This window comes from Zosterops lateralis (genome assembly GCF_965231275.1).
Source record: "Zosterops lateralis genome assembly, chromosome: 8".
NCBI classification, from domain to species: domain Eukaryota; kingdom Metazoa; phylum Chordata; class Aves; order Passeriformes; family Zosteropidae; genus Zosterops; species Zosterops lateralis.
Window position 1 is genome coordinate 8,776,781 of NC_139768.1, and position 27,691 is coordinate 8,804,471.

At 42.8% G+C, this 27,691-nt stretch overlaps 1 protein-coding gene across 3 annotated transcripts in view; it reads right to left on the bottom strand.

The window, feature by feature from the left end:
* Nucleotides 1–27,691, bottom strand: part of TLL2 (tolloid like 2) — a gene marked incomplete at its 5' end in the record, with an annotated part of 85,515 nt that overhangs the window by 7,004 nt on the left and 50,820 nt on the right. For 2 of the 3 annotated variants that reach the window (XM_083866108.1, XM_083866110.1), the window contains 13 exons: nucleotides 162–287; nucleotides 1,575–1,755; nucleotides 3,145–3,305; nucleotides 5,047–5,172; nucleotides 7,315–7,510; nucleotides 8,445–8,590; nucleotides 12,020–12,136; nucleotides 14,927–15,029; nucleotides 16,965–17,080; nucleotides 20,871–20,995; nucleotides 25,908–26,013; nucleotides 26,307–26,485; nucleotides 26,894–27,011. In XM_083866108.1, the coding sequence (XP_083722234.1) occupies nucleotides 162–287; nucleotides 1,575–1,755; nucleotides 3,145–3,305; nucleotides 5,047–5,172; nucleotides 7,315–7,510; nucleotides 8,445–8,590; nucleotides 12,020–12,136; nucleotides 14,927–15,029; nucleotides 16,965–17,080; nucleotides 20,871–20,995; nucleotides 25,908–26,013; nucleotides 26,307–26,485; nucleotides 26,894–27,011 (1,800 nt within the window). The remainder of the gene's footprint in view (nucleotides 1–161; nucleotides 288–1,574; nucleotides 1,756–3,144; nucleotides 3,306–5,046; nucleotides 5,173–7,314; nucleotides 7,511–8,444; nucleotides 8,591–12,019; nucleotides 12,137–14,926; nucleotides 15,030–16,964; nucleotides 17,081–20,870; nucleotides 20,996–25,907; nucleotides 26,014–26,306; nucleotides 26,486–26,893; nucleotides 27,012–27,691) is intronic. The other variant, XM_083866109.1, reaches the window with a different exon arrangement.

Here is a 27,691-nt window from a genome sequence, read left to right on the forward strand (position 1 = left end):
TGCTCATATTTCTAGCCAGTCTTTTAGCTAACTGGGGCTTTTTCAGTGCCCTTGCCTGGTATGCTGCACAACCTTCCTTTCAGCACAGGGCAGGAAGTGTCCTGAACCAAAGAGTGTTTGAAGTACCTTGGCTTTCCCGAGGGCAGGGGTGAGTACTTTACCTTCTTTACAGTCATGGCCATTTTCATGCAGCATGAAGCCATTTCTGCACTGGCACATATAGCTCCCAAAAGTGTTGATACATTCGTGCTGGCAGCCACCATTGTCTTTGGAGCATTCATCCTTGTCTGGGCAGGATCAAACCAACAAACACAGAGTTGACAGTGACACAGGCTACCACAGTCACCAGCTGAGAGCCCCATACCCAGGCTGACAGATAGCAATGCAAACCTCCAACTCTACTGCTGGATTAGTCCAGTCAGCTTTTTAGCCCAGATCCTATTCTCTTCAACCGCCTCACATCCCATAAAATGTATCACAAATGTGTTCTATTTTGTAATATGACTTTATTGGTTATAGACTTCTGTCTAAAGGAAACTTAGAGCAGCATTTCATTTTTTAACAATAGAAGTCCAGAAAAAGCATCACACAAATTCACTAGCTAAAGTAAAAATCTACTTTATATTTTCAAGTTCTTAGGTGCGCTGATGATCCTCCATTTCTAAATAGCTCTGCCTGAGCACAAACTGCCAGGTGATAAAGAAGATCTAAGGTGTGAGCTGCTCTCTGAAGCTGAAATATGCCCCACTGGGTATATTTGACTCCTGTGTGTTCAGGACTATGCATTCCTCAATCTTACTTTCTGAGCACAGGATCTGCTCATGGTTTCCAGTCCAACTTAATTTATGAGAAGTTTATCATCAATTTTTCTTGGGACAATGCCCTCCCTAGATCTCATTAACTTCATCTGTCTCCTCATTCCCAAATGTATTTCTAGATGAATCATATCCACCTCATCCTTCCTCCTGTTAGATTTAATAAGTCAAACTCTTAGCCCTGATTCTACTCTGCACCTGTTCTAATTCAAGCCCGTTTAGCCTGATCATTCTCCTCAAAAGCATTAATACTCCTAGGACTCTGCTGAAAAGACAGAACAAAATTGAATTTCTATTTCCAAATGACATACAGTTAACCTCCAGAACTGCCTGCCAACAAGGTACATCACTGAAAAAGGATTGAGAACAGAGGATGAAAAACTTCCACTAGTACACGCTGCTTTGATGGGAATGATTGCTATATAGAACGCTACTGGAAATTCTCTAAATCTTCTAGCTTAAGAAGAAAAAGCTTTCCTTTAATACTCTAGGGACAGAAATAACTTCTAGGGTTAGGTTCCACATTGCTTCCTGCTGTAGAAGGACTGGAGGATGGAACTCATGCATCTTGTTGACACCACACTATGAAACTGGACCATACACTGCACTGAGAACCCAAGATGAAGGTGACACTGAACAGAGCAACCATGCTTTTAATGACCATGTCAGGCTCTGACAGGATGTTGAATAAAGTTCCCCAAAACCAAGAGGTTCAGCTAGAGGAGACAGCTAAGCAAGTGAAGGAATACAGTCACATACCAGAGAAGTAGTGAACTTTAAAGCCTTTCTTGGAGACTGTGTTGTCTGATTTGAACTCCAGTCTCAAGTTGTTGCCATATGATGTGATTACTTCGGGCTTCTCTGAGCCACAGAATTTGCCATGTAGCTTGGAATCAGATGCCAGCTCACTACGAACCTCAACATAGTCATATTTACAGACCTGCCAAGAGAGGAAGGGATTTCTCAGCTCTGTGGCCTTGGAACAGAGTATTTCAGAGGAAGGGGACAGAGGCTTCACTGAGAAGGAACAGAAACAACCTTGTATTCAAATGCACTCGTGATTTGCCCAAAATCTCCTCTGTCAGTTTTCTCACCCCTTCACTTACTGCCCTGGTCTTAAAGCATGGGTGTGTTTTTCAGAATCCCAAAGGTTTCACTGAACTTAGCAAAAGGAATTATTTCCACCTTATCCAAGAACATGGCAGTGCTGAATGAACTTTAGCAGCCTCCTGAATTATGGAAGTTTCACTGCTCCCATTTACAGTAGGGAAATTCAGACCTGAATGCTTTTGTTCAAACTCCATCATGCATGGCAGAGAACAGACTCTTTTACTGCTATTTCCTTTATCCTTGAAGAACTCTACTTCATTTTTCATTTCCAACTATTTTTCTGCAAAAGCAGCATGGGGGAGGTGGGACACCTATTAGGGATGGAAAATACCTACAATTATGCAAAACTAGTAAAGAAAAGCTCATTGTGCTGGTTTTGGCTGGGGTAGATTTAATTTTCTTCACGGTGACTGGTACTCAGCTGTGTTTTGGATTTATGCTGAGAAAAGGGTTGATAATATCAAGACATTTTTCTGAGCAGGAGTTGTACAGAGTCAAGACCTTTTTTAGCTTCTTGTCCCAGTGAGGAGACTGGGGGTGCTCAGGGAGCTGGCAGGGGACATGGCCAGGACAGATGATTCTCACTGACCAAACAGATATTCCATACCACAGGACATCACACCCAGTATACAAAGTGGGGGTGAGTAGAGGGAAGAAGGAGGAAGGGGAAACATTTGGAGTGACATTTTTTGTCTTCCCTAAGTAACTATTACGTGTGATGAAGCCCTGCTCTCCTGGGGATGGCTGAACACCTGCCTGCCCATGGGAAGTAGTGAACTAATTCCTCATTTTTCTTTGTTTGCACGTGAGCTTTATCTCACATTTATAGAGATAATGGCTATCCCTTTATCTATTAAATTGTCTTTATCTTGATCCATGAGTTTCTCTCACTTTCACCTTTCTGCTTATCTCCCCCATTCCACTGGGGAAAAGTGAGAAAAGTGAGTCAGCAGTTGTGTGGTGCTTAGTTGCCAGATTGGGTTAAACCACTGTACCCACTTATAACAGAACAGCTTTAACCCTTCCACTCTATAGAGAAAGCAAATCCAGACTTCAAGGAGAACAGTCACTGTTATTGGTGTAATTACATCGAGGGTGGGAAAACAACCAGAAGCTCCACCAGTAAGACACAGCCTCCTCTTCCTTGTACCCCAAGGATTTATCCAGTTCTGATTTAGCCAGTAGTCCCACCTCTGAGATGCAGGGACTGGTTACGTACATCATTGCCTTCCAGCTCAAACACTTCGAACTGCAGAGAGATCCGGTACTGGGCTGGAGCTACCACCTGCCAGACGCAGTTTTTGTTAGTAGGATATTCCTTGGGCCATCCAGGGCTAGTAATGGTCCCATTGAGCTTGGTGATGAAGCCCCCACAGGCAGCTGGAGAGGCAATAAATGAACACAAGTTTTACTTGGTTCTGTTCAGACACAGAGATTGGGCCACAGTGTTAACTAGCAAATGAACCAGATCTGGTTTGTGGCACATTTCAGATCCCAGCCTCCAGAACAGGCTTAAAATGCTGGGAAGTGTGAAAACAACAGAAACTTTGCCTGCTGTAAATCACCAGTCAAACACACCCAGTGAGGCTATGGCCCTGAAAGCCACCATGTAAGACTAATTTCCTTTTTAATCTCTATCCTTGGGCTTACTGTGGTTCAGCTGACTTGACATGCACAACACAATTGTAAAGGCCAGCTTGGTAAATTCACTCAATGCTACAAACCTTACTATTGCAAGTTTATCAGTAATGGAATAATTACAAGATAATGGAATCCTAGGGAAGACATTCCTGTCAACTCTTCAGTGGTTTATTATATTTGGACTGCATCGTCTCTAGGGAAAGTTGAAGGCAAAGTCAAGACTTAGCTTTATTATCCCATTTCCTTTAAAAATTTAAGGCATCTCAGCTTCATCCTCCTGTGGGAGGACAGGGCTGCTACCTCAAAGGAGTAAACCTCAATTTGCTGCAAAATTCTATTTGCAATAGAGCAATTTGTTTCTATTTTTTTCCTTGCTGTTTCTTGAGAATAATGAGATATGGCCACATCTACAAAATCCACAGGGATAAAAGCTTTCTGTGTCTTGTTCCCAGCGTCATTTTGCATTAAGAGGACTAACCCAAGGAAGCAGCTGCAATACAAATAGAGTAACAAGCAAGTAGTTTTACAGAAAAAAGCAGCAATTTACTCTGATGTATATTGCTACAGCTTCAAAGACTACCCTTTCTGTTTTGTCCACAAATAAAGTTTAAAATAGGAGGTTAAGAGTGAAGCTCAGAAAAAAAACCCTACCAATTATAGCAACCTAGCTATTGGCTTGCCAAAATGGCAAGAAATTACTTTAAAAAAAACCCAACAACTTTCACAAGCCTTTTGCACACACCTGACTGCCCTCACCAAGCTGACAGCACTCTTACCCAAACAGTTTGACAAATGCAGAAGTCAGGGCAAACTGGATGATGCTGAGAGCACCATTGATAGCAAGTGGAGCTCCCTAAATGTCCCTACAGACAGAACTTTGAGACAAGAACGGTGGATGGATTCTCAGCACACCAACAGCTGTATTATTGGTAGAAGCAACACTTTTTGCATGAGATTAACTCTCTAGAAAGCTGATGCAAACCTTCCATTACAGACATAGAGGTTTTTTCCTCCATAAAAGAGGAAGGTTGCAAAATTCTCTTCAGTATGAAAAAGCCTGTTTTGCATGCAGACAAAAAATGGTATTTTATTATATGAAGTAAATTCCTTTTTGAAAAACAAATAAATTCAGTGTTAAATTTAAATACTTTTGGGCCACTCAATGATTAGGTTGTAATGCTCACTTCCCTTATGTTGCACTGTGGGAGATCTGGTCTGAACAGCAATCTCTGGCCATTAAGAACAACTAGTTTTAGGTGTGTTTAGCAGTATAAATCAGAGTATTTTCAAGGGTTTTTTTTAACCAAAACTTGTTTTTCAATGGAAGATGTTAACCAGAAAAAAAAAATCAGTTGGGGGAGAATAAAGTGAAATAAAGAAGGTGCAGGGGCAAGGAAAACCACCTCCAATACTGTTAAATTCCATTTTTAGCTGTAGTACCTATCCTACAGTCAGATGGCTTGACCTGTAGGTTACTTACCTTCACAGCTCTTTTTATCAGCTGTCAACTCATAGCCAGGCTCACAGGTGCATTTGTAACTGCCCAGTGTGTTCTCACAGTGCTGCTCACACCCACCATTGTCCGGCAGAGAACATTCATCCATCTCTGTCAGGAGAAAACCAGAGCAAGTCACACTTTCCTGACTACCCAAACAACCTGATATTCCTCATGAAACCCTTCTGGACAGAAGGAGCAGAGCACTGACTGCTGAGCCAAGACTGTGGAGCAGGCACTGACTGCAGCAAAGCTCACAAGTGCTGAAACACTGCTAACCACCAGAACCACAAAGGAACTATCACTGCTACCTGCCAACAGTGCTTTTTCTAGACACGAGCAGGAAAACACGGTCTCCTGTAAAGACTTCATTGCTTTTGTTCTCATATGCCATTTTTTTGGCTTTGTTTTGTTTGTTTTAAATTCTTCACACTCTTGAGTAACTTGAGCTACCAGGAACCAACCCATTATTGCACACAAATAATGGAGCTGAGGGAGGTCAGACCCCATGGAACAGGGTGGCACTGTACCTACACAGCTTTTGCACACAGACATCAGCTCTGCCCACAGTGCAAGCTGCCTAGAAATTGTGCAGCTGTGACTACTGTGATGCTTGGTTCAAGCAAAACCACTTTGCTCCTCAACTGAATTTACTGACATGGACTTAAAAACACTCTAACCATCCACAGGGGACATGGTTTCTGGTTCGAACATGAGAAATCCAAGCAGACACTGAAAGATCTAGACTGCCAGCAAGAACTCCACAGAAAATACCTGGGTCTCCAATTGTACTAGTGTGCAGGTTTACACATTTTTACATTAAAAAAAAAAAAAAACAACCAAAAACCAAAACACCAAAAAAACCCAAACCCATTTTTTTTTTTTTTTGACTGTGTATCACAGAGAAAGCACTTCAGGTTCAGGTGTATAACTTTGTTCCCCTACAAACTTGTAGGTGAAATTCAGATTTCAGAGAATGACTTGCTGTGTCTCCATGTAATGCTAGTCTCTGAAAGACATCTCTGCCACCATCAGCCTGCACTGTTCACTCCTGAAAGGAGCCAAAATGTCTTTAGGAAGAAGGATTCTTTGCGCCTTTATGGAACCTGAGAAATTTAAATAAGGAAGTCCAGGTACCGTGAGAGTTGTCCAGGGACTGAGATCAAATGTCACAGTATTTGCCAGTGAACTTTTCCAGTGATCTCAAATTTACAGGCCAATATAATCTGTGGATTAAATTTATTTACTTTTTCTATTTTTTTTTGCACTTAAGTGCATGGTTTAAGAATTATGGGTTATAAATGATGAAATTTTATGCCTTGAATAGTGAATAAGTGAATTCATAGGATAGACTAGTCTGAGCCAAGGGGATTGAGCCCTGACATGCTTGTTTGTTGTAAACCTTAAGTTTGTGAAATAAAGTTTAATTCACAGAGTACATCCTCCTGAAAATTTGAGAAACCTAAATGGACCATGACACCCTTAACACAAGACAAAAGTTAAGGTAGAAATAAAGGACTTATGCAATCCAAATATTGGCATTGCAACTATTATTTCTGTACAAGTGCCACCTGAACCTAAGGCATACATGACGTTCTGCCCCCCAGCAGCTCCACAGGTACTTTTCCTAGCAGGTAAATATTTGGTTCTTGCCTGTATCAAGTCACCAGGACTCCTGTAAAGAACCATTTCTAAGGTCCAGCTCTTAAAAAAAAAAAAAAAAAAAAAAAAAAATCTTAGTCTTACATCTTCCTGAAGAGCATCTCAGTACAGGAACACATTTGTCTCCTAAAAGTCTCACTATTTTTTTACTGGGACTCTACTTGCATTTAGATTTACCCTCTCTCCAGAGGTTTCTTTTGGAATAGAACTTAAGCAGAGGGCTGTTTTTAACACTCCTTGTGCAGGATCAGTACTTCTTGGAAAATGTCAGTGTCCTCTGGCATGGCTAAATGGAGGTGACATGAGCTCCAGCTGTGCAATACTTATGCTGACACCAGCCCAGCAGAGTTGATTTCTGTCCTTGTCAGGGAGGATGTGTTCCTGCCTCAGCATCAACCCCCTCTACACTTCCAAAGCAATTTGTACATAAATTCGATATTTTCAAAAAAATTGTACAAACGAACCTGAAGTACAAGTAGATAGAATGATAATGTGTGAATTGATATATGGAATTAATTGATTTGTGGATGGCAGTTTTTTAAGGGATGAATTGTCCCCAGCTTTGACTGTGAGAGGCATTAGATCACATACCTTTAAAGAAATTCGCTGCAAAGCCTGCTTTATTGATGGTTGCATCAGAGGCAAACTTCATCCATACTTTGTTTGAACTGGATTTGATATCTTCTGGCTTCTCATAGCCACAGAAGTGGCCGATGAGTGGGCTCTGCTCAGTGGGGCCATCTCGGATCTCCAGGTAGTCGTAAGAGCACGCGTCGTGCCATTCTATCTGCAGAGGAAAAGTGTGTGCCAGTGCCTCACTAGGGAGAGTTCTTCCAGCCAGGCTAGTGACACAGACTTTGGCCACAGACCAGCTCCCCAAACAACTGGCTACATCTAAACACTTGTTGTGGCTGCCACTGAGCTCCTCTGCTGTTCAGACTGCAGTCAAGCCTAGGCACATCTCAGTTCTGCACTACTTGGTGGCTACCCTGAGGTGAAACCCAGTCCCTGACTGTCTACAAACTGCTTTTGCAAGAGAAGCTGTAAGAAACAGAGCAGAAGAACTGCAAACAAAAAGGTTCAAGGAATAGCTGCAGGGAGGTAGTGGTGTCAGCCCTTTACAGGACAAGCATGGTGAGTGTACATAAACCACAGGAGCCTGTGGGATAGACAAGATTTATGCACCAGTCAAGGTCTTGTCCACTCCTCTCTGTGACTTAACATCAGTAATCAGAGACTGACCACTGGCATGCAGCTAAGAGTGTAAGACATCCTATACCCAGTAGAAGAAAACTTTCTGTGAGCTCTTCAGAAAACTTTCTGTGAGCCATCTAGGAACACAATGTCTCTTTAAGGAGTCACATCCTGCAATCTGACAAGTCCCAGTGACAGCAACAAGAGTTTTTTGCCTGGATTGTGACCATTTATTTCCATTTGACCAGAGTGAAAATTTAAGGACCCATGAGTCCCTATCTAACATCATCAACACTTTTGAGTCCCTCCTAATTCTTTCTGTCTAGAATAACAGTTATTGAAAACTCAGTGTATTTTAAACTTCAAAAATCGAATTCTCTGAGCAAATGTCTGGTAAGGTAAATGATACTCTGAAGTTGTCAAAAGATATTATTATTATCATAATCATCATCACTTTCTTCTTCATTTTAAAGGGTTCAGAGAGGCAAAATAATATCTGTAATATAATATGCAATGACATTTCTCACCTCAAAGGCTTGGAATGTGATTCCTATGTGAAAACCCTCAGAAACTGTGATCTTCCAGATACACTCTTTGGAAGGTCTGTAGTCATCTGGGTAATTGGGAGATTGGATCTGGCCAACATCTTTGTGTATTTCTCCACCGCAAATAGCTGCATAAAAAAGAAACAGCAAACCCACGAGATTGCAAATTTCTCTGTAGGTAAAGCCCGCTCCATATAGACCTTTCTCATCAAATCTGTTTCAGTATTGCTTGCTATGCAAAGGCAACACTCAAGTCATGGATGTTTTTACAAATCTAACATTTTGTCTTACGACAGTGTCTCCTATTTTGTCTTGCTGTGCCAATGTCCTCAGAAGGTGAGCTCACTGGGACAGAGAATTTTTATAAACTTTTGTTATCCATACTCCTGCTCACCTTTGGTATCTGCTTGAAACCTGCTACCAGCACTAAGAACCAAGAAAAACTGGGGGGGAGGAGAAGTTGCAAATCTAATCCAGCCACACGATGGCAATATTAGCAAGCACAACTTGAGGTGTTCACCACCAGACCATCAGGCTGACTGCCGAGCATGAAAAATTAAGTTTTAGTGCCAAGTATAAGAGTAAGTTTAAATATGAAAATTGAAAATTTAATGGAAATCTAGTTTAATACAAAACTAGTAAAGATCTTGAAGACAAGCAGTTCAGCAAAACAATCTGCAAGACTGTGTACGAAATGAAAGTAAGATCACAGGCTAAAACCTGTGTTACCCATGATACACAGCACACATCTACAAAACACACGAATGTTTTGGCTGTGCCTAAAGTCAAGGAAACAAAAAGCACCAGCATAAAGTACAAGAGAGATGGTACTGCAATGACACCTGTCAGATACCCACCATCCTCACCCTTGGCTTCTCCCCACAAGTCATTACATGAGCAATTCAGATATGGGTCTCCATGTAGTGCCCTGCAAATTGCTTGCATTGGGTAATGCTGTCTTGGTCTTGCATTGCAAGCTGCTAATGTAACCCAGTTAAAAGCACTGCTTATTAGTGTAGCTAACCTCTTTCTTACAGAATCAGTGCTAAAGCACCACCAAAAATTTGCACCCAAAGATTCAGCTGCAGAGCACAGTTTAGATTGCAATTTGAGTTTGTATATTCAGAGCTACAAGTGGTGCTTGAGAAAACTTCTAAAGGACCCTTTAATGAACTATCTCCCCCACCTAACAGAAAGAGGACCACAAGAGCAGAGGACTTTTTTTCCCTAGGAGACATGAAACTGACAGCCAACAAATAATATTTTCTCTATGCACTGCAGAAGTTCACACTGACATACAGCTGAGCATCAACTATACTTGGAATAGCCTTACTGCAAAATGGAAAGAACTGCTGGTAGAGCCTGAGAAGGCTATAAGGACAGTAAATTCGGGGCTGTCAGCAGTACTGTAGGGCAAAACCACCATCTTCCCATCTTAAATCTCATAAAAGGAAGGGAATGACTGAAGTACGGAGGACCCTTTCACTATGTAAACTGTCATTTATTATCCAGTAATTCTACCATAATGTGTGACTGCATGCTTCTGCCTCTTTCCTCCCATCTTGTGAAAACATTAGGGCCAAGAATTGGGGGAATCCAAATCCAAAAATCAGTCCTCACCCACAGTTTGCAGAAAAGCTTAGATGCATGAGCATTCATATATACTGTCACTAAAGCAGAAGACAGAGAAGCAGTGCTAATTGTGAGGGAGGAGTTCAAAAGAAAAAGAGGAATTAATGGCAACAGAGAAAGATTTTGGACAAAAATTGATAGAAAATTAAACAGTTATATGCAATCCCTCCTGAAAATAAAAACTACCCTTATCGCCTAAGCACAGAAGTAACAAAACAGCTGAGGAAACCACTTTGGAAAGGGCAAAAAGAAAGCAGACATTATCAGAACTTGCTTAAGAGGGAAATATGGATTTAAATTATTTTTGAAAAACCTCCTATTTCAACTAATAAATTATGGAGAGACATGTAAATAATCTCTCTACCTGGTGTTCTGACAAGAGAAGGCTGAGACATCCAATGCTTAAGCATTCCCTTCATCATCCAGAGACAGGAATGGAACTGTGCAATGGGCCATGGCTGTGTCTGTAGTACAAGCTGATTCACACCAGTCATACCCTGTGCTTGCCCACAGGCATAGCCATGGATTTCACAGCCTTACAATGGGAAACTTCTTGTAGGAAAGGGTTATATAAAGAGCCAGTCTTGAAGAGGCAGGAAAATACGAAGTTGGAGTTTGTTTGAACACTAGATGCACATTCTACCTTCAGTTTCTCTATACAAAAGTCAAGTGAAGCAAACTCATATTTACTGAATCTTTAGGGATCATTTACTAATTAACAGGAAATATGGGAAACTGTCAAGGGGAAAAAAGTCACTTTGCAAAGTGACTTTGGAATGCAGCCAATGTAAATTTTTTTTCTTCCAATACCATTTAGCCATATGAAGGATGATGCCATACACACTAATTTGATGACTTCTAATTACAACAAACTACCATATAGAGGGTGTTACAAACCACATGGTCCAGGCAACAGCTGGTTTTCAGGAGAAAAGTTTTAAAAATCTCAACATCAGGCAAACTACCTCTGTCTCTGGGGCAACAATTCCTGCAGAAACCAGATATTTCTCCTGTGAAACAGACTCGTTAGCCCCGAACTGCTGTAAAATCCTCATATACTTTATTTGCACTCCCCCAACAGTCCCATGTTTGCTTCACTTCCCTCTGTTAGTATCATTATTCATGAGTTTATGGGACACTTGGGCTCTGGGCTTCCAAGCATTATGCTTGTTCCTGTGGCTGAAGAAAGAAGATGATGCAATGTCGGTATCAATACAGTCAACCTCAATAATGTTGACAACACTGGTATTTCTAAGAAAAACGCCTGCTGCCCAGAAAACAATGAGGGCTTTTAATACATTTTAGAATCATTACTGAAAAAAACCCCAAGCATCTATGGAAAAGGGAAGCTAGTGATTTTAAATGACTGTGCTCCTCCTTGGAAGTGGTTTCATCATCTCAGTGCCATACAAGTTTCTAAAATACCTGACGTGTAGAAGAACTGACATGCTAATTTCCAATTTTCTGTAAGTAAAATGTACAAAGGAGAAACAAAAGAACAGTCTTTGCATTTGATGAAAAAAACCCCAAACCAACCAAACAAAAACACCTCAAGACAATCTGTAGTAAGTGATATAAAATGTATGATCTCAAATAGAACTTTGCCTGTTAAAATACTGAAAGAAACTCCAGCTCCACACACTGCTGCTTGGAGGGGCTGGTTAGAGCAAACAGAACCTGGCTTAAGTATGGAAGCTATTGCTTTGTGTTCCCATCTTGTTGTGCCCTCAAAAATGTAATAATCTAGTTGGAAAATCCATGCCTTGTCTACTGAAACAAGTCACAAAATCTGCCAATTCCCATAAAAACAGAAGCATGGCTGTATCTAACCACGCAGTGCAGCAGAACTCCTGTTGATGCCATAAATCCCCTGCATCCTGTTCTGTCTGCTCCATACAATGCAGACCTCTAGCTAAGGGCTGTACCTTCATAGACCACAAAGAAGCCTTTGCCCAGGATGTTACTGCTGCTCCGGAACTCGATCCACAGCCTGCTGTCCGTGGAGATTACTGGTTCAGGAATCTTGTCACCACAAAATCTACCTAGAAGGCAGGAAATAGACAATAAAGATCTCTATAATCTCCTGAGGGATAGCATAGCATAGCAGGCACCTGTGACTCTGAGAAGCAAAGAGTCTTTGGTTAAAGGAGTGTGCTTGTGTAGAACACCCTTTCACTCCCATCAACTGTGCTTTTGAATAAGTTTCTGTGTCCCCTCCTTCATTAATTCATATTCTTTTCCATTATTAAGGGAATTAAAGTTCTCTTCAGATGGGAGCAGAATCCAGTAATTATGGACAAAGCCTCTATATTGCCCTAGTAAATTCGAAAGGGCTCTTGTTTTGATCACATAATTAAGCGAATGAGCTACCATGGTGGGGAAGCATCCCCCTGTCCTTCTAGAGATGTGGCATTAGGGAATGTCAGTTCTACCTGCTTAGCCGTGAAAACTCCTTCAGCACTTTCCACCCAGGAGCAAATACTCTAAGTCAAACCAAGGGCAGGACACGGCCATACTGATGAGAGAAAACCATTTATCTCATTCTCTGTTCAACAAATCCCAGTTAAGCTTTGGCAGTCATTTAATCTCTTTCAAAAGAAAGAGACCAGGAGCCATTTTGCTCCATGATTCCCCCAGCTTTGAGCTCTCTGGCATGTACCAGCACTGGTAAATTCCCAAATTTTGTCAGTAGGAATGAATCCTGAAACAGAACAGTTGCAGGTGGCATCTGCAGCCCCGACAGCCTCAACAATCCCAATTTGGTGCTCCTTTATTGAAGCCAGAAGCTCCTCACAAAAACAGAGCAAGCACCAAGTATGCACTGATAGGCAGGGACCTGCACTTGGGTCAGGAGCTTGGACAGAGCAAACATGGTTTTTCACTTCAGCTGATACCACAAGGGCTATACACCGAATTCAACATGGTCTTGGCACCCTGTCCACCTGAATCCCAGTCAGAATCTCACAGAGGCAAAGAGCAGTTCTTCAGGTTGAATTCAGTCAGGACAGTGGTGATACCTTCCAACACCAGGTAAAGACATCTTTGAACAACTTCCACTGGGTGAAACCAGGTTAATGCCTTACCCTCAAGACAGCATCGTATTTCCTATTAACTGGCTGGGAATGGCAGTTTCACTACCAGCTTTTTTTTTTTTTTCTTTCAGAGTCACCCATCCAAATATTATCTTGGACCCAGCTTTACTCAGCTACTACTGTACTCCCAACCTACCCAGTGCTGTTGGGGCAGTGTGACAGCCCTGCAGCCTTTCAATAGCATCCCCCATCTCCACTCCCAAAGGGGATGCTAAAAACAGCATCAGCACTGCAAAGCTTCTTCCTCTAGGGTCACTCAGCAACTTCCTCCTGGATTTAGACTTGGAGTTTAACAAGGGTGTCAAGAAGAGGAAACACAGATGAGGAACGAGAATGAGCAAGCTCCTCAGAGTGTGATAAAGGGCCCATTCATAAAAAGTTATACACCATTTAAAGGCTGGGTTTTCACACACTTCCCTGGGAAAATATGCAGCACACATGTATTTTTTCTCTCCACAAGAAGCCCGTGCTTTCACAATTCACACTAATCCCCCTCCTCGCCCCCTGCTGAATTGCCGTCTGTCTGCCTCTTCTGACCTAATTTCATGGGCTCAGCCCCATGCGGGAACCATGGCCACTCATGCAGCGTCTGCTTCCAGATGGAAACACTCCCAAATCCACCTGCACTAGGGGGACAGGGAGGTGCTTGGCTTCTGAAGTACCTTTAAATTACTCAGCAGAAAAAAAAAAAAATTACGAGGAGCTAAGTTGCAGCTGCTGGAGCAATGTTACCTGATGCACATGCAGCAGAGAACAGCAGTATGTGCTGCCAACCCCAAAATAGGCAGTAAACGGTAAAGCCAGCTGCCAGCTGCAAGGTGGGCCCACTGAAACCTGGGAACAGCATGGCTTCAGCCTCAGCACCTCACCTGATACCAGGGCTAGGATGTCCACTGGAGCCAGGGAGAGCACCCAAAGCCCCCTAAACCCTCTGACCCAATGCTGACTAGCCCAGTCCAGTGCTGCAGCATGGGGTGCAGCCCCTCTAACACAGCTTAGGGGATGATGCCTGACCTGATTGCTTCTTTCCTCTTAGGCAGAAGGGGCTGTTTGCAATTTTGCATGTTTGGGACACTGAGCCTAGGGGATGAGGTCAGGATAAGAGGCAGTGGCAAAGCAGGTGGGACTCTTAAACTACTCAAGGTGACAGAAGACTTGCATTTATGATAGCAGGAGGCAGAGAAACAGGGAGTATGGACAGGAGGTGCACTTCCTAGAGAGATCTCTGGGAGTAGGAGCAGAGTGGAGTCCTTGCACGATTTGACATGGCATGGTCTAGCAAGTTCCCTGCTAGGACTACAGAAGCTCAAAGTACAGAGTACTGTGTATTTGTAAACACAAATTCTTGAGAAATAATGGCAGGGGCTTGGGTCAGGAGCTGTGCATCTGCTTAATTCTGACTGCCTGACAGTTCTTCCCTGGACTTAGGAAAGAGCAATAACAAAACTCCAGAGATCACATTTTTAGTCCCAGCCAGGGCCCTGGCTCACTTCCCTCCCTGCCTCATTTCTCAAGCTGAAAAAGGAAGGAATAAAGCCTTTGTGACCACAGGGAGCATGGATCATTGAGAGTGAATACAGCACACCAACATCTCTGGATGTAGACACTAAGGGATGGCCAGTGTTGGGCCGAGGATCTTTCCAAGTAAAGAAAAATTTATTTCTGTTGGTTTTCCCCACCCACTCTCCAAAGCATCAAGAAGAATACACAAAATGAAATTAAAATTAAATAGCTACTCACCCAATAATGGAGCCTTCCTCCAGTAGCCATCACGCACCTCCACATAATCATACCAGCAAAGGCGACTTTTAAATAAGTCCATTGATGTGAAATTTAACATAATCTGAAAGGAGAGAGTGCACATTTCTCTTTGGGGAGGGAGTTACTTTAAAGAGAAGACCCTATAGATTGTTTCATTTTTACTACAGTGCTGCCTAAACAAGCATGCAGGCAAAGACAGTTGGGCCATTTGTAGGATTTGTACACCACCTTTTCTCAAAAAAGAAAGGTTTCTCAAAGTGTTTTAATGAAACCATGACAGCTTATGGCAGCAGAGAGCCCTTTACTGTCAACTCTGTAATTCAAATTCAGTATTTCTCAGTTACTAAAATTTACTTAAAAAAAGGCCCAGTTTGGATTTTTTAAAAATTAAACACTGTGGTTTTGAGTAACGTGAAAATCCTAGAGAAAGACATTGTCACAAACCACACAGGTTGCGGGTCTATACCGCATATAAATGATACTTGTAAGAAATACCAAATTTTCCTTATTAGGTTCCACATTCTGACCATCAGACTCACACCATCACTGTGATGCAATTGCATTCAGTGGCTTTACTGAACAAGGCTTGGCATTAAAATTTTATTATTTTGGTCTCCTTCTTCTCTAAGAGGGATCACTGGCCTTGGTCTGAGAAGTCACCTACGGAGGTCATCGTTAATGTGTACTCATATTTTTTTTCTGGCAAGATTTTACCCATATTATTCATTTACATCCATAGTCTGAACATAATCACAGAAATGTCTTTATATTAAAATGGATGTTCTCCCCCAAAGTCCTGGTTGGGTGTACAGAGTGCAGTCTGTAATGACGTCACTCACTTTTTTCACATTTTTGCAGTATTCTGACTTCGGACAGCAAAAGGAGATTCGTCTGTTTCTATGCAGATGAATGCTATAAACCCAATATCTGTTCTCAACTAACACCTCAGTGCAACGATTTGCATCAATCATTGCATTGGATTAAACAGGTAGATTTAATCTGAAGCATTTAATCCGAAATCAATTCTTTATTTCCTCTTTTAACATTACTTGTTCAGCATTTAGATGCTGGGTCCTTCCCAACACAGGTCTGAAGAGGCTGAGAAGCAAAGGAAGAGTTTATAGTAAGATTGATACCACAAAACTCTCAGTGCCACAGTTGTCAAACCTGGACGGCTCTTGGCCCTCTTGCCCCCGCAATGCTCTCCCTGCAGCTGGTGGCAGGAGCTCAGCATGGCATGGGACTGGGCTTGCAGGTGACAGAAACAGGTCCTGGAGCCAGACAGCTGTTGCAAAACAAAGGAGCTCTGCACTTCTTTGTCCGAGTCTGAGTCTTAAGCATGTCTTGAGGGTGCCCTCAGCAAAGTCACTCTGCCAAGGGTCTCCCAAGCTAGGCTGCTCATTCTTGCAGCCTGCTATGGCGTGACAGGCCTGAGGGGCTGGTGTTGCTGGATTAAGGAAAGATTTCATTTCTACAGGAAGATCAATAAAACAAAAGGAGCTGGGAGGAAAGTGGACAGAGTGGATGATTGATGTGCAGCGGGGCTTGGCGTTTCAAGGCGGGCAGTGGGAGTTCCCTGACAGGGACATCATGCCTGCATGACAGGGGCAGGCCACAGATGTCACTCACAGCTCCTCAGCTGCCTTCAGGACCCCAGAGTGCAGCACATTTTATCTAACTCATCTGGCTGGCTTTGGAATGTGCCCTTGCCAAAGCTAACAGGTGTCAGGAAATGTCCATCTAGGGCTCAGTCTCAAACTGAGAGGGAGGATCAGAGATCAACACACAGCCCAGATACATGAGGGGCTCTGCTCCAGCATCACCCCTTCTCTCCTCAAAAATCATGTATTCCTGACTCCATCTCTCTCCTGAGTCATGCTCAGGAACCTTTCCTGGCTCCATTCCTGCATGCCAGGCATGCAGAGATCTTCTAGCAGATTCCAACACTGTCATCACAGTGAGGCAAAACCCCACATGAGGGAAGTGCAGAGTACACTTGTGCTGCTGTGGCACCTACCTTCTCCCCTGGGGTCACCGAGATCCTCCAGACACAGTGGGAATAGGAGGGATAGCCATTTGGAAAGCCAGGGGCTGAGAAATTACCTGTTGAGTCTTGCAAGGTCTCTCCACAAGCTGCAGGAGAGGGGAAAAAAACCTATCAAAAAGGAGTGACTCTGAAAGACATCAGGGTCTACCAAACCTTCTGCTCATGGCTGCTGCGTGCAGGCTGGTGGCTGGTACTCCAACAGTGCTCACTGGCCAAAAGTCATGGACCACCTAAAGCCTTGCCAAAGGGGTGATGTGAAATTTGCCAGAATTTCTGGGATAGAAGATGACCAGTGCAAGGACAGATGAAACAGCTACTAAAGAAGCACCCTTCTTGCTTCATCTTCCTTCCACACACCAGCACTTTCAGGTTTCAGTTGAGGACTATTTCATTCACTGATCATATGCAGAATATTAACCTCATCTTACAACCCCACACTGCTGCCAGCAAATCTGTTTTCCCTTCATTACAAGCTGCTCAATGAAGTTCTCCTTAGTTACCATTGTAAATTGTCTTTTTTGGGCTTAAAACATCCTAACAAAAGCAGGGCAAGTCCCATCACCTTCATGCTTCAGCTGCTCAGCACCTTTCTGGCCACTACACTGCACAGGACAAAATATAAGCACAGCACCCCATTGCTTTAAACTTCCTGTTTTGTGGCCTGCTGCAGTTGATGAAATGTAGATCCCAGAGCGACTTTTGGGAAGTAAAGAATATGCACATGCATATGATCCTTTAGGGAACTGCAGCTTCCAACATCTGGAAAAGCTGTGACTACTGTAGTTCTGCTCTCTGAGCCAGGATGACTGAGCTGGAACAAGGAGTGACCATCCACATCTGCAGAGCAGCTGACTGCCTGGGTGGGAGGACCACAAATATCAAAGCTCCCATTTCCTTGGCAGTGCCCACTAGACACATCCAAATGCCAATTGCAAGGAGCAGGGACCTTGGCTTGCCTGTTTCCCCAGTTGTTTTTCCGATTTCACAACCAACTGATATTATAAAGTTCCCCCGGACCTGCAACTCTGTTTCCTCAGAGACGGCAAGGCAGCTCTCAAAAATCCCTGATTGAGCAGCAGTGCTTTGAAAGATCCGACAAGGCTGTCCCTTTCTCATGGAAATGCCAGGGGTTGTTCCTCTGCTTGATGCTATCACACGGTAATTTTGCAGCCATGATTACACTGAGATGGGAGGGTTGGCAGTTGGAGGTGAAAACAGACTGGTTCCATTGAGAAAGTTTAATATGTTCAAGCAGGGGAGAAGGAGTCACCTATGCCGGAATTTCTTAATTTCCCTAAGGAAGTTTGATCCACAGCCTGACAGATCAGACCAGATGAACAAATATGGGGACACAGAAAGGTATATTGTTTGGGTTTTTTTAATAAAGAGGGAATTCCAATCCATAACTCACCAGGATGAATAAATGTTCTTTTTCTCTGCTTAAAAATCCATTTAAACAAACATGAAATGATAAAGGGAGCTCTAAATCATGGGAAACATGCACAACATGACCATAGTGACATGACATTATTGCCCTTGCCTGAACCACAGTGACGGTTTCCAACAGCCCAGAGTGCAATTGCACAGCTACTTGTCAGACTCTGTAATAATGGAACAGGTACTATTTCATTGTCTATTTGCAAAGATGCTTTGCAGAAATATGAAAGGAGACCTATCTAACTCTCTGACCCTTAGAGAGGAAACTCCCCAGACACTGTGACAGGCTGGTCTTCCAGCACAGAGGAGAGTGACTGCTGGCAGGGCAGGGGGAAGCACCACAGTGAGCATCTTGGTGGGGAGAGCACAGCCTTTGGCAGAGCACCCTAGAAAGCAATGTATTCCACTTCATAGCAAAGAAGACAAGAGGTCCACTAAAGCAACTGTTCAGTACTTCTGGGATCCAAGAAACTGAGCAGGTAGAAAGGAACAGAGGTGAAAAGCAAAGCAGTAAGGTGAATGCTTCAGAACTCATTTGTAGATGAAGCAGTTGAGTGACAAGCACTTGCAGCTCATCAGCTGGTTATTGGTACACTGTATCTTTTTGAAAATGCCCAAAAAACTGGAGGAAATTATATAATGCAGGAACATTCTCAATTTACAGTTTAACCATTGCTGCACAATTAGCCCAGCTACACAAGCCTTTTGCCTTTAGCACAGCACAAGACAGCAGGATGAGCTGTTTTAAAGAGTTTGTTGTGACTGTAGTCATCGAATCCTCAACTGTGCAGCCATAGCAAATCTAGCATTAACTACTATGCAGCAGACTGCATCTTGCCTTCCAGAAACTCCTTCAGCAAATTTCATTTGATTTCACCTGGCTTGGCACTAGCTTTAACCCAGCAGGTATAAGCTCTGAGGAATTAAGAGCAATTTAAACCAGCAGGGTTTTAGAGTAGACAAGCTAAGCAAGCCCTAACTGCAGCAGGCACTGAGCTCCAGTCTAACGAGCTGGAGAGCCCTGTTCCTTACAACAGGCACAGCAGTTGTTCTGGCTGATTCCAGTGCACATTTGTAACTCATCCTCCACCATTCTAGCTCTTTTTTTGGGAGATATTATTAGGTATTCTCAGGTGAAGACTCTCTACCAGAGAAGTCATTGCCACTCAACTTCTGAATTATGTTGCTGCACTTTATCCTAAAATCCTCAGCTTGTTAGCCAAACAAAGTGTCTGCATCCTAAAGTCTCATTCAAATCCTGCTTGAACACATAGATGAAATCCTTTGGGTTTGAACTCCTTTGCTTTGTATTTTGCAGAGGAAGAAAACTTTCAAGCTACAGATTCAAATGGCAGATTAAGATGTTAATGTCATTAAATATATTGCACATCTTCTCCTAAGATGCAACCTGTGTATAAATATTGATGCAAAGAAAAAAAAAAAACAAAGCAGAAAACCAGATATTTAAAAAAAATGCTTAGTAGGCTTAAATCTCTAATTATTTTGCTGCCTAATATGTTCTGAACTGTAATAACCTCTGCTAAAGCTTTGCGGGGAAAAAAAAAGTCGGAAAAGTTCTGCTTTGCAAATGGAAAACTTGAGACTCACAGAAGAGTTCTCATTTTAAAGAAAGTTGCTTTGTAGCTTTTAGTTAGTACCTCAGGCCAAAGTGGCTTTTCAGCTTGCCTTGAGAAATCTAAATCTGTGATTGATTCTTCCAGCTATGGGAATGAAAAGCCTGGTTGGATTAAGTCTGACTCAATCAAAAAACATAGTGCAAAACAAATTAACCCCTAAACTTATCCATGAGATAATTTTGCAAGAACGAAATTTTATTCAACCAAAATCAATTTAGCAATAATGATGAGTGTAAAAAGAAAAAAGTAATTATGAAGTAAAAAAAAAAAAAAAAAAAAAAGTTAATTAGAACTAACAGACCTAAAAGTTATACCACCCATTATAAGCTAAAAGCAGTAATCTTCAAACATATAGACCCTGAAGCCCTCAGAATTCATTCTAGACCCTTATGGACTCATACTTTCTGACCTGTAGTTGGATACAGAAGAACAGTGGATTTGCACACAGCTATCCACACTTTCCAGGGCCTCAGTCTACCAGACATCTTCCCACCATTTTGCTCACTCCTAGTCCCCACTCTGCCCTCAGTCTTGTACAATGGTTTAATTTTCTACAAATAGAGCCTACACTGGACAAATCTGAAGCCCTAAACCTAACAAGAATACTGCAAAAGTACAAACAGGAGACATTTTAGGCAAGTTCACTTCTCCCCCATGGCTCCAGCCTGAAGCATTTGATAGTCTGCATTTCCCAAGTCTCTTTCCTCAAAGGGATCGTTAAGGTGCTCTTGAACTCCAATGCCTTCCCCATAAAGCATGTGTCTATGATAAAGCAGGATCCATCTCCCCAAGCCATATTTACCTGGGCATTTGTACAACTTCCTTGCCTGAGCAATGTCTCCCTGGCTCAGGCGAACGCGCTGACCAATAGTTGGCCGGACCCCGTTATCATCACGGCGGGGAAGGATGGTGTCCAGGAAAACTCCTCTAGAGGGAAGAGCAGAGAGACACAGAGCAGTGAAGCAGAGAAAGTAACACAATGAACAGAGAGTAGAGCTGGCAGGCCTCCCACACCCCATCCCCCCGACCATATATCCCATGCTAACAAGCAATAGTGGTTCAGCTTCTAATAACTGCTAACTATCTTAAGACAGCCTTCTCACTGTAGCAGACAGCTTCCAAATGTACAAGCAAGACTGCCAAGCCAGAAAATTCCTCTTGGATATCTCAAAATTGCTGCTGCCTCTGTTTGAGGTAGCACGTTCCTTGCCATAAATCAGAAAAAGCAATGAAATATTCCTGCAGACGGCTCATGGCACATCTGGCCCAGCAGGAGCACAGATTTGGCCTTTAAGCCAAAGTAGCAGAGGGAAGGGGAGTTTTCCCAGTAGCAGATGGGGTTGGGCTGGCAGTGACTGGGGCTGCCACAGACAAGAGGAAAAGATCATGTGCTCTACCTTTGTTCTGTATGACTTTCCAAGATAGTAACTCCACTTGTCTCTGCCTCTTTTTACTTGCTACTATTTCTTCCATGTGCTTCACACTCAGGAGCTCTTTACTGCACTTCTGATCTCAGTCCAGTGAAGGATTTAAGCTCAGGCCTCACTTCTATGGAAATACAGTCCATGCAGCCAAGCAAGAGCTTGCACGCAAAAAGAGACCCCAGGGGAGCATTAGGACTGTAGGGAAGGAGGGAGGGAATCAGAAACCTGAAATCTAGGCTGGCAAAATCCAAGCTCTTGCAGCCAGGCTGTCCAGTCCACAGGAACCTTTCATTGCACCCCTGAATGCCAAACAGGCTTGGGGATGCCAAGGCTAACACCGAGCTCAACCTTCAGCATCAGCTCAGTGAGGCAGACTGCTCTTTCTGAAGGGCAGGATATAACTGTACAGAGAGTCCAATGGGAAATCAGAGCAGAAGCAATCATTTTAGTGCTGCCTAGTCCAGAGGTGAGGAGAGAAGGGGGGATATTGTTTTGTAAATATTCAAACTGAAAAAAAGAAATAGAGGGAAAGGAATTTAATCTGTTTTGAAAACTGGAATCAGCTGTTGCATGGGAGATGTTGGCATTTTTTCAGCAGTAGAAAAATTCCTGATCAGCATCAAAACCAATACTTACAAGATCTGAGGTGAGTCCCTCAAATGTCAATTTATAAATTCAGTTTGTTATTCTATATGCCAGCTGCATGCCTTGGGCTGAATTTATTTAATTTTATGTATTGAAAATAAATCCTCCAATTCCAGAAACACCACAAGCATAGAAACAGGTCGGTTTGCTAAAAGTAAGTTTTCAAGAGTCCTCAGGAGTTCACAGAAGAACTCAGCATTTGGCAGAGACACACTTCTGTGGGCTCTGAAATGCTTTCTACAGACCTCCAGGCTCAACTAGGGAAGAATGACAGAGTTTAATAGAAAAACCACCACTTGCACATGCAAATTTTTGATTCTTTTTCCCATTCCAGCCCTCACAACTGTGCACCCACAGCCCTCAGCTTTCTGCACATAGTGTATACCTGAGGCACTGCTCACACAATGCAAACCCATAACTTCAAACTACCCTTGTTACCTGCCAAACACATTTTCTTCCAGAAGGCTGTACTCTATGCTGAGGCAGTAAGATTTTTGGTTTTGTTTTTTCCTCCAATCAAATTTTTTCTCCTTTCACATGCATTGCTCAGCAAGACTCCCAACAACAGATCAGCAAGTACGGTTTCTCCCATTTCGCCACCAAAGGAACCAAGGAGAGTCTGTCTGGCCCAAACCACACAAGTCCCAGAAGTCCCATACTGTCCACCCAAACCTCATCTGCTTAAAAACACTTGGAGTGTAAAGTTGCACGTTTGGTGAGTGTCTCTAAAAGTGCAAATACTTTGACTCAAAAGTTAATAAACAACAAACAGACATCATTAAACAGAGCAGCTCAGGAAGTCTAACACCCAAAATCATTCTTGTGTAAAATATCTAAACTCTGCTTCCAGAGGTAGGAGAAGAACCCATGAATCCTGGATGCCCCATTCTCTTGCTGTCAAGGCACAGGCAGAACGTGTATTAGCTGCCCAATGCAGTCATAAGCCAAGCACAACACCCCACCATTCCCACCAGATAAGAACAGCAGAGTTTGAGAAGAGATACACACAAGTTATTAGCATCTGCACAGCACCCTGAACATGCAAAGTGCCACACCAATGCTATGAAATTATCAACTGATCTCAACAAATGCTAAACATTCACGTCCCAATAGACAGAGTAACAAATACAGCTGCCTAAACAACACTCAAAGAAGCAGATATTCAAGGCAGGGTAAGGATCCAGCACAGGCAGCCACCTTTTGTCCCAATTCTGTATTTATCTCTCCATGTGCAGAAGAGACAACATGAGTCTTCATGCAGTAAAACCTGTGGAGGATCTGTGTATGTCTTGTGCAGGTTTAGGACAATGCATTGCAGATAAAAGATGTCATCCCTGGAAACTGAGGCAGTGCTACCTACACCCTAATTTGAACATGAGATTTGCAGAGATCATGTTTTGTAACTCCAGACTGTGCTGTCATGTTTACTAGCAAGCCACTTAGTGAATTAAGGTAACCAGCTACTTGCTTAGGGCTTTGTGGAGGTTTAAACTTTCTTCTTGCTAAGTTGCCATTTTTGGGTCTTGACATACAGCAACATTCAAATTAGATTGCTGCTATGTCTGCAAGGAATGCACCAGGAAATAAAAGCCTGCAGCCACACTCTGCAAAACATGCAAATTTCTGACATGGATGAGAACAGAAATTCCAATGGTAAAAACTTGTCCCTGCTGTCATTACAGTCTCTTGTGCCATACTCCTATTTCTATTAGCCACAGACAAAAATGAGAGGCATATTTCGCGATGAAATGGAAAGGAGTGACTCTACACCAATCCTCAAAAGTATCAACGGAAACAATTTCCACTGCTAGGATGCATCAAATCTCAGAAAAGCTGTACTCTTCTGTCCTAGGTAAAAAGTTTAGAATAAAAAGAGCCCAGGATTTACAGCATCATATGACCATGGCAAGCACCATATGATTTACTATCATCAATATCGACTGAAGTTAAAAACAAGGTTGTACTAAGAATTGCTACAAGAGAGTAAGTCACAGACATGACTCTGTGTCCTTCCTCTGCTCACTCACACATCCCACCTCCACTGGTCAGTGATCACAACATCTTATGTCAGTTTTCTGGTGTCTGCTAATGTATCAACACACCCAAGTGCAGCCCTTCCCTCGCAGGGCCAAGCAGGAACTCTCTCCCTTTCCTAGCCACTGATCTTAATGAAACTTGCTGGAACTTCTTATCTTCATGGACTCTGTGCTTTTGTCAGTTTGGGTTGCAATTGGACAGCACTCACCAACCTCAGTGAAGTGGGAAGGATGGGTGCATACACCCACCAGTCTCTCTGGCTGGTCAGTGCATTGCTCCCTCAGGGGAGCAGATGTCAAGATGGTTCTTGGCAAAGTAAAAGCTCATTCCCAGCTTTCCTGCTTATTTGTGGTGAGAGCACAATCACCCTACAGAGGCACTTAGTGCTCTGTTCAATTGCTGCACAAAGACTGCAACTGGGGTAAGGGTGGGTCACAGAGACAAAGAGCTTAAAGAAAACAGACTTAAAAATCTTATCGAGCACCAATTTAAATCCAGCAGGTCTCTTGCCATTTTTATCCCATTTTGGCTCAGCAGTGCTCTGAAGGACCCTCGTTTTCAAGAGACACAGACTCAAAGGCATCCACAATATAAATGGTGGTAATAACTTAATCCTGCTTTTGTGCAAAACAATTCTAACCATTTAGAGTTGAGCAAATGCTGGAAGGGTCCAGCAGATGCCTCAAGGGAAGGAAAATTGTTTGCTTTGGATATCTGATGCAAAGAAATCTCCGAAGTCTGCAAAACACCCTTGCCCAGACACCATCTCCTCCTGCCACAACAAGCAGCATTTCAGCATGTTTGACAATTTTCCACTAGTTGATATGGAGCTGTCAAAACAAGAGCACAAAACAACAGGCTTGGCCCTTCAATACAACTGGGGAGTAAGAAAATTTAAAAAGCCCCAAAGACATCTTTAATTTTTGCAACAAAAATTTTCCAAGAGTGTGAATACTCCCACTGTACCTTCCAACCCCTTTACTTGCAGAATGAAGTGACAGAAAGCTCTTGGGAAAGAGCAATAGTAGGATTTATGGAAGAAAACTTCTAATAATGCAGCAAAATTAACCTGGTCATCCAGTAACTCTCATTCCAAATACAGGACATAACTATGTTTACGTCTCTATCCAGTAGAACAGTTTAATCAGAGAATGGGCTCCATCTGGAGGTATGAGATGGGAGTCAAGGACAAAGCCTACACAGAAACTGGCACTTGTTTGGGGCAGGACTGATAACTCCTCCATGAAAGATCCCAATCACACAGAACCACATAGCTCATGCATAAAAGGTTAAAAAAATTACCCAAATAATTAAAGATCATGACCTAGACTTAAACTCTCCCTTGCCACAACCACTAGAGACTCTGACAGCTGTATTGTGACTCCAAAGCATAAGCTGGACAACCAAGACATTCAAAGCCGGTTTTAGTATTAGCCAATGGGCACATGGGCAGATATGCACACAGATACACATGTATCTGCCTGGGAAGGCTGCAAAGAATGTTAGCAAGGCTTTGGAAACTCTCTGACTTTACCAGTATTATTACTGAGTAAATATAGTGGACAGGGAAAACTGGAGTCCACCATATTACAGCCACCTTGTTTTTTCAAATATTTTTCAAGCCTTGCAATGCAGCAATAGACCAGAGGTCTCCTTCTAGGCTCTATATATCCCACAGAGTCAACTACAATTACCAAAAATAGTCCTAAGGACACGTAACCTTGAATTATCACCTGGAGAATGTGTTCCTAGCATAGTGCATGATGCTGTCAAAGTCATAGGTCTCTCCAAGTGAGTTCACTTCCCCAGCTTCCATCTTTAAAAAGTTGTACTCCTGACCTGTGACGACAAACAAAAAAGAAAAGAAATCACTCTTAGAGGAAAAAAAAAAAGATGACTTCTATCTGTGGGAGCCTAGAATGAAACAGATGTGCTCCTATGCTTCAACAATTCCAGCTGGACAGCCAAAATGTCTATTCATATAGCTATTTAGAGCCTTATTCTAGTCAAGGAAAGCAATATTTCTTCTTTTCCATCCCAACCCTGAGACCACCAGCATTTTCCAAAAGTGTAGCAAGAATAGTTTCTACCCAGCCAAAAGCCAAGTGGAATAACCTGAAGTGTGACTTTACCTTGCTGTATGTTCTCTCTGATGATAGTGACATGCTGGTCCCTGTCAGGACGTGTGTGCTCATGCCAGAAACCCACCACATGGCCCAGCTCATGAGCCACAATCCCAAACTTGTCACAGTTCTTTCCAATGGATATGGCCTGAGGGCCCCCTCCTCGGCGACCCACGTAGGAGCAACACCTGGAACAGAAAACAAAAACCCACGCAGCACACCAGTGACTTCAGGAACTCTAAAACATAGGAACAGAACTCAACATCTGGCAGGGCTCAGGACAGGCCAGCAGTTGCATACACTATATGTACTGACATGTAAGAACAAACAAAACATAAAGAAAAAAGTGCATCTCTATAAACATGCACATGTACCCTTAAGTGTTATTCCTGGGAAAGGGAATCCATACAGGCTTAGCACCTTCTGAGCAAACACTAAACTATCCTAGCAATCCTCATGGAAAGTGACCAGCTGCATCTCTGTGACAGATTCTCCAGTGTAGCCATTGGTCTATTCTGGGCTAGACTTACAAAGCCATGGGCCACTGAAAGTGCTGTTTGCCATACAGAGCTTCAGGGAATGTGTGCATCACTTACCCACATGTTCTGTATGTGAACACAATGAAGCTCTCTTCATCAGTTCTCTCCACAAAGGTCACACAAGTGTGTTTCTCCCAGTGCCTCATTGCTTGCTTAAAGATAGCTCTTTGGGTTCCTGGAAAAGAAATCAAGAGGAGGAAACAGTGAAGGCCTGACTTTCAGGAAAATCTCTAATGGACTTCATCTGGATATGGGAACAATCGACCTTTCATATAGCTAATCTTATGTCTGTAGACACCTCTCAGACTCTGGGGCTCACTTCCAGCTATAGCATTACCTTCCTGTATAATCTTTTTTTCTCCTTGTGCCTTATGAATTTACTGCTCTAATTAAACAGGTAGCAGATTAAACTTTACAGATTAAGTACATCAATACTTATGAATATAAAACATGTCTCCTCTCTAGGTACAAGCCATTCTGGCAGAGCTTCCAGGTGTTCTGATCTGAAGACCAGCTACTAAGTGACGTGCCAAATTTGCTCTCATGACATGAAGTAATGACCAGCATAATCTTTGAAGACCCAGGAATCCCATGAGTACTACAGATGCTCCTTAAAATTTAGGCAGAGCTATTGTGAGGAACCCAGAGTATTTCTGCTCCTGCTTTTCCAACAGCAGAGAGGATTCTCTTCTAGAAAAACAGGGGGTGAGCACAGCTCACAGGTGCTGGCCCCTAAAGAAAAATGACTCAGTCACTCAAATATTTCTTGGACTCCAAGAGAAGAGCCATCTCACTGCACATCTCAGCTTCAGGCTTCCACAGTGCACAATTCCTTGTGCAATGACATGCCTACCC